This window comes from Limulus polyphemus, unplaced genomic scaffold, assembly GCF_000517525.1.
Source record: "Limulus polyphemus unplaced genomic scaffold, Limulus_polyphemus-2.1.2 Scaffold6355, whole genome shotgun sequence".
Lineage (NCBI taxonomy): Eukaryota > Metazoa > Arthropoda > Merostomata > Xiphosura > Limulidae > Limulus > Limulus polyphemus.
In genome coordinates, this window is record NW_013671965.1 from 10,634 (window position 1) to 17,498 (window position 6,865).

At 29.6% G+C, this 6,865-nt stretch overlaps 1 protein-coding gene across 1 annotated transcript in view; it reads right to left on the bottom strand.

The window, feature by feature from the left end:
- Nucleotides 1–1,249: 1,249 nt before the first annotated feature.
- LOC106473636 (conserved oligomeric Golgi complex subunit 2-like) overlaps nucleotides 1,250–6,865 on the bottom strand; it is a 35,713-nt gene continuing 30,097 nt past the window's right edge. The window contains exon 17 of the mRNA XM_013934318.2: nucleotides 1,250–5,412. Within this exon, the coding sequence (XP_013789772.1) occupies nucleotides 5,314–5,412 (99 nt within the window). The 3' untranslated portion in view covers nucleotides 1,250–5,313. The remainder of the gene's footprint in view (nucleotides 5,413–6,865) is intronic.

The window sequence follows — 6,865 nt, forward strand, 5'->3', positions numbered from 1 at the left end:
CTCCTGATTAATTAAGGAACTGCTAGAACAGTGATGCAGATGGTCAAACATAAATAAGACTATTATGTCCAATGTCACCGCTCTTGTAGTAGATGAATGAACATGTTAAGTTATAGTTGGGAATCTCACTAGCAATTAACAGATTATCATAATAATGTTACATTTCCGTTCGTTAGTTAATTTTCCGTAAATTCGTTCCGACGAAACTTTAGCGACACAAGTCCTTTCTTAAATAAAACTGGTTTATTCTTTCTGAATACAACTTTACGATACACTTAATTTCAACAGTCTCTCTATAACAAACGCTATAACTCACAACGAACTTCTCACGTGCTCAACAATATTCTTACTCATTACCTCCGCAGTTCAATTACACACATATTGTTCCCGTCACTTTGTGACCGCCTTATATATACTAGACTAACACATATCTAGCAAACGCTAGAGCATTCATGAAGGAACAGGATATTTCTAAAAGGACGTGGCGTGATACTAGTCACGTGACCTCGCTGATGCAACAATAATCTTATGATCGTGGTAGTTAAAAAAAGCCACTGTTTAACAGGAATAACCTTTTATCTCAATCTTTCTGTCCATACACCAGCAGACATATGTTTCACTTGAAATCTGTAAGTAATAATGCAGTTAATAACAGCTAGAAACATCCATTTATAGCTCAGCTAACAGTATTGTGATTAATAAGTTTGTGCAAAAGCTGAGGAAAAAATTCAAGTTCCCCACCTACAATGCCATTTGCTATCAAAAACTAGTTACTTGAAGATTGTGTGGCCAATAATGACAAAAACAATAAAAAAGTATGTTTCTTATAACTGAGTATCAGTTTGTACATCTAATTTTACTGACACAACCTCAGGTTTATTTCAACTTTTTTCTTCACTGTAAATTCTATAGAAGGTAGATGGCATCCCTTACCTCTACATGTAAATCTTTTATTACCACATCTCAGTTACAACTTGAGAAATATGTAGGATATATTTTACATTATTGTATGTAATCACTTTAATGTTTCCTTGTTAAATTTTGTAAGAAAAGTTTAAGTTCTGAATCACCATTAGATTGATAATATATAGTTTATTCAATGTACACTTTTCATAATGACACACCTATATCAGTTTATGAATTTCTTTTGTCCCAATGGTAATACTTTTTATAGCCTTCAACTGTGTGCTAATATATCTTACCAAATACTAATAATACAGATAAAGGACAACATTTGGTATGGCTGTGAATAGTGGTTTATTAATCTTGCCAATATCAATATTTACACACACACACACACAGTGTTTTGCAAATATCACTTCAAACATCATATTTATGCATCTGATAACAAAACACCAAGTAGCAAGAAAACAAAATGTAATGATTTCGCTATAAAGAAATTTGATTGCTCTTTCAATATTCTACAGTGGGTAATACATAATAATATGAAATTTCAAAACGATGGTCTTTACCAATGGAAACAAAACTTAATCAGGCTTCTATTAATTATATCTTCATAACGAGAAACAATACACGGACAAGAGGTTATAGTAATAAAACAAATTTATAAAAATCCTATTACATCAGTTAACCCAATTTATCTAGTCTTTTATTATTATTGTTTTGTTAAACAACTAAACACAGCTTATCATGAGTTTGCTTGAAAATTAATATTTAAAAACAAAGTAAAGGACTGAAGTAAGAAATCCTATTTGAAGTCATTTTCTGAGATACGTCTTTACAATAACACTTAACAAAAGTAGTGAAGGAACTAAAGAAACATAACACCATAGACAAGTACAAAAAAAAAAGGAAAGAGCTCTTAAGTTTGAGGAGAGGCCAAATTTTGTTTAAGAGTTTACTGGTTTCAGATTAGCAGTCATTAGCTTATGACTCTTTAGGTGCTTATTTTTTCACTTCCACATACTAGGATAAAACAGTCAGTGTTAATAGTGACAGTAACTTCTGTCACAACATGCTAGGCAAAATCTGATGCATTCCCATGTTTTATTGAGCTGTGTTATTCATATGGGTAGCCAAACATCTGTTGGTAGAACCTATATTTTACTTCAAGCTGTAAGGGCATGTAAATAAATGACTGTTTATTAGGTTTGTAGTTACACCAAGCTTTAGAATGAGAAACTTATTTTAAAGATATTAATCACAAGAGTAAACAGTCATTCATTGTTTACAGATGTGTGTTCTTGTTGCAATAAGGAAGGAAGACCAACATAAGAGAAAAACATGAACAATCCATAAAAACTAGAAATTTATTCAGTATGTCCTAAGAGAATGCAATATAATGTTACAGCTTACAATGTCATCACAGTTAGTGAAGCTGAAGATGAAAAACAATTATGGATTCATAACAGTAATTGACACCAGTTTTATGCCAGCAGTTTTCAGCTTTTTCTCAAACTGTAAGCTCTCTTCTTAATATTTCTCTTTGAACATTTTTTTGTTTGTATTTTAGAGCAAAGCCACAGTCGGGCTATCTTCTGTGTCCACCATGGGGAATCAGGATTTTAATGATCTAAGTTTGTAGACTTACTACTGTCCTACCAGGGTACTCTTTATGAATATGGGGGAAAAAAAATACAGTAATGAATGCAAATCAAATGATTTATAAGTGTAGAAAAAACAATGCCCAGCAATTGTTAGATCACTTAGCAAACATGCTTTTGCCAAGAACCTGTGTTTAAAATCTCATGGATATAATTCACACAACCTTATCAAAAGTGCTGATAGGAAATAATTTTGGTATGAAATATCACACACACACACACACACACACACAGAATCAATTTTCACCCAAAATTTTCGGAATATTCTTTAATTGAATTATAATTGTATAAAGTTAAAACATATTAACAGCTTTTATAGAATTTTTTATTATTTTCTTCTACACAAGAAAGGACACCTTTGAAATTTAATTTATTCCTGGCTTTATAGATTTAAAATATGCAAGTGAGAAAAATTTGTTTATCATATAATGACATTCATGCATCATTACTATACAGTTACCCTTTTTTGCAAAGCTTTATAAATTGTAGTTTATATAAGTCACTCTAAATTACGTAAAGTTAAATGATTCACTGGATAATAACCATCTTAGTATTTGAAATTTAACTGTACATTTCTTTATATAATACAGGTTTTGTTTGTTTCTTTTAGCAAAAATCTATACAATAAGCTATCTGCACTCTATCCACCACAGGGAATTGATCCCTGGATTTTAGTGTTGTAAGCTTGTAAACTTACTGCTGACCCACCATGGAGCCTAATATAGGAATGTGGTCAAAATGCATATATTTTGTTAAATATGATAAAAACACTAGTGAAGAATCATATTTCAAGTCAAAAGCAATTTCCTGGAAATAAATATTCCAAACAAGAATAAAAGGAACCTTGTTGATAATCTTAGCTAGTCTTGAAACAAGCCTTAAATAAGATAACATACAAGAAAAAAAAACTGTTTTTCAACTGGATTATCTTTACTTTTCTTGATATTCCTGATTTTTGTAATGAAATGTAATCAATTATTGTGCTAAGACAACTGAATAATATCTTTACTATCAGTAAATCAGAATGGTCTGAATTAAAACACACACACACACATAGATATACAAAAAAAATGATTAACTTTTTGAAGTACAATCAATTGGACTAACTAAACAAAAACTGACCGTTACTTTCAACTGTAGATGGTTTATGCTATCTTAACTGCAAGATATATAATTTTTTAAATTTAAAATCTAAGTATAATCTACAAACATTGCACACATGCATAAAACCTTTCACTGTAGCACCACAGTTTGTATTTATTAAAATATATTACAGCAGGGTTACAAAAGTAATTTCATAATAGAAATATTACATTAAAGATAAACATAATGACTAAAGACAATTTACACATATGTTCTGGTTTACAGACTACCCTGTGAAAACTGTTCCCACCATTTCAGCAAGAGGACCACATAGAAAGGCTTTAAATTATTTTTTAGGTAATTAGACGTACATCAAAAATGTATTTAATGTTTATTTTACACACTTTATAAAGAGAAAATGTAAATGTTACTATGAGGTCTAGCTTCTGTAATAGTACAAGGTTCCATACTTCTAAATTTACTTACAAACATTCTGTTGTACATCTTTATTTCATAACAGTATAATCTGCTGTAAACTTGAAACAAACTTTTTATAACACTTAAATAACACCTTTTAGCCATTTGAATTAATTGACTAATTCTAATGTTATACAGTATGGAAGTCAAAAGGTAAAAGTGGTTTATTTAAATAATGTACTAAACTTAATGTAATGTAGCAGTCATTAATGAACTAGATCTATAATGTTAAGATATAAATTTATCCTTCTACTTTGATCATTATGTTTACCCCAAAAGAATAAGAAAGTAAAGTTAATACGATTATTTCAGTTAACCATAATTATCAAGTTAAGGTCTGCACTCTAAATAATGGATCAACTTAAAAAAGACCAAACTTTATGGCAGAAAATAAATGTTTAAAGCATGAAAAAGAGAGACTACTTGTAATTTTTCTAAATAATTATATTCTACACACACCTTCATGTGTGTTTCCTTTGCTTCTGTATTCTACTTTCTGTTGTCATTTACTTCTTAATTCAACTACATTCAAGACCCTATTTATTGATGAATGTGTCACCCACAGTAGTAAAATTTAGATGCATTTTAACGTAAAGATTAAGTTATTTTGAATCAAATGACTATTTTTAATGTAGTTTACCAATCAAAAATGATTCTTGTCAATAAGATAAAAAAAAATCCCCCCCCCAAAATAGAGCTTCTGTTCTGCTTGTTAGGTGGTATTAGATGTGAAAAATATAAATGACCAATCAGAATATAGATGTTCAGCTTTAAATACCAGACATTGGGTCAACCTGTCCTTTTTTACTTAGATCCACTTGTTCTCTATTTCATGTCCCTAGCATTTTCTGTTTACACCAAAGAAACTTTCCAAGGGTGTTTTTCAGAAACACTAATTAAAAAGTGCTCAACTCTGCTTCATGTGTAGTCCAACCCACCACCACATTAAAATTACTATACATAGGCATCAAACATTGTAATATTCTATTAATTACTTGAGAAGTTTGTTCTTGCAGTCTGGAATTCAAGAAAACTCAAGCAAAATTTAGCAGCTAGTTCAACTAGTGTGGCAGTTGTTCACGTGAGGTTAACAGCCATATCTTCCTAGTGGGAAAAGTAAAACATTTTCTTGGAGCAGTACATCTCACAGGTTTGCAGTTCATGTTCAATTATATAAAAAAAGATAGTTTCACGAATAAGTTGTAGGAGAACTTCTGGTTGATTTGACAAGTTCCACTAATGATTCAAATTCTTGAACTGTTGATTTTTTAACTCCTAATATCTCAATCTGTAGAAACAAAAATAATCTCCAATCAATGAAGAGCTTCTTTAACCTCTTAAAAAAACACAATAAAAGTCAGTCAAACAACATTGCATGATTAGTGATTTATGACTGGAAATAAATGATGATAAATTTGTTAACTTATTTTCTGGTTATTTAGTTTGGTTTATAACAGATAAATAAACGAAGGATAAATTTATTTCGATATACAGCATTAAACACTGTATTTATGAAAACATACTGTAGGAAACATCAAGTTTTATAATGCAATACTGAGTGGGAAACAATAACACCTTAAGTGAAAGAAGTCTTTAAGAAAGAATAAAAATGTAAAGATAAAAAATATTTTGAGTAGAATTTACATTTAGAAGTATAAACAAGATTTGAAGTGAACATAATAAAAAATGCTGGCTAAAATAAATGATGATAATTTTGTCCAATTATTTAAAGATATATAAATTAATTATAAACAATGAAAACTAATGGAGGCATTTATTTGTTAACACACCTACTTGAGGAACTCGGTTGTTAACATACTACTACAGTTTTATAGCTTTTTAACAATTGCTCTTCTCAGAAGTTTCCAAAACATTCATATATGTTCTCATGCCACACTTGAGCACTATTATTATTATTCATTCCTTCAGGTAATTCAATTTAGTTTTCAAATATCGTATAAAATTATCATTTGCTTTTGCTGACTAATTTGGGATATTTCTTTAACATTTTGTCATTTTTCAGTCAAGTTTACTAGTTGATTACATTAATATTACTTTCTGATCTAGACAACCTAGAACTACAAATCAGCACAGTAATTAACATAGCTAATTTGATATACTGTTTTTTAAGCTCTAACTTATATGATTAGAATAACTTTCATCAGTTGGGTGCAATTGCTGTTACCGATATTCAGTCATCAGATATGCAAAGTTGAACAGCAAATGTAATTGTTTTATTCAAATTATGACATACCAGTTGGTTTCATTAAATAAGCACGAGGGAAAAAACACGAGCTGGATATGTTCCATATTTAGTGAATTAGCAACTGTATATCATACAACAAAACAGAGAAATCATGAGCAGAAGTTATACAAGTACTTATATTTTGCTATAATTACAAACCATTCTGGAGCTGCTTCAAAACAATATAATTATATTCCGTGTATTAATTAGATTTAATAAATATAATTGATAAAAATATGATTTTTTAGTTCTATACCTAATTTATTACTGCAAGAGAAATATCTTAATTTTGTTGAAAGTGTATTTTAATATCATTGCTTATGTTGTGCTTACCAAGAAAAAAATAAAGTAATATTGTATTTAAAAAGCATTATTTGAGCTTAGAGTTTTGTCAAAAGATTTTCCCAAGAAAATAAAAAATAAACAATGGCTATTGAAAAATAAAATCATTTAACCCTTTCCAGATGGGTCACAGGTCAAAGGCCATGTCATCATG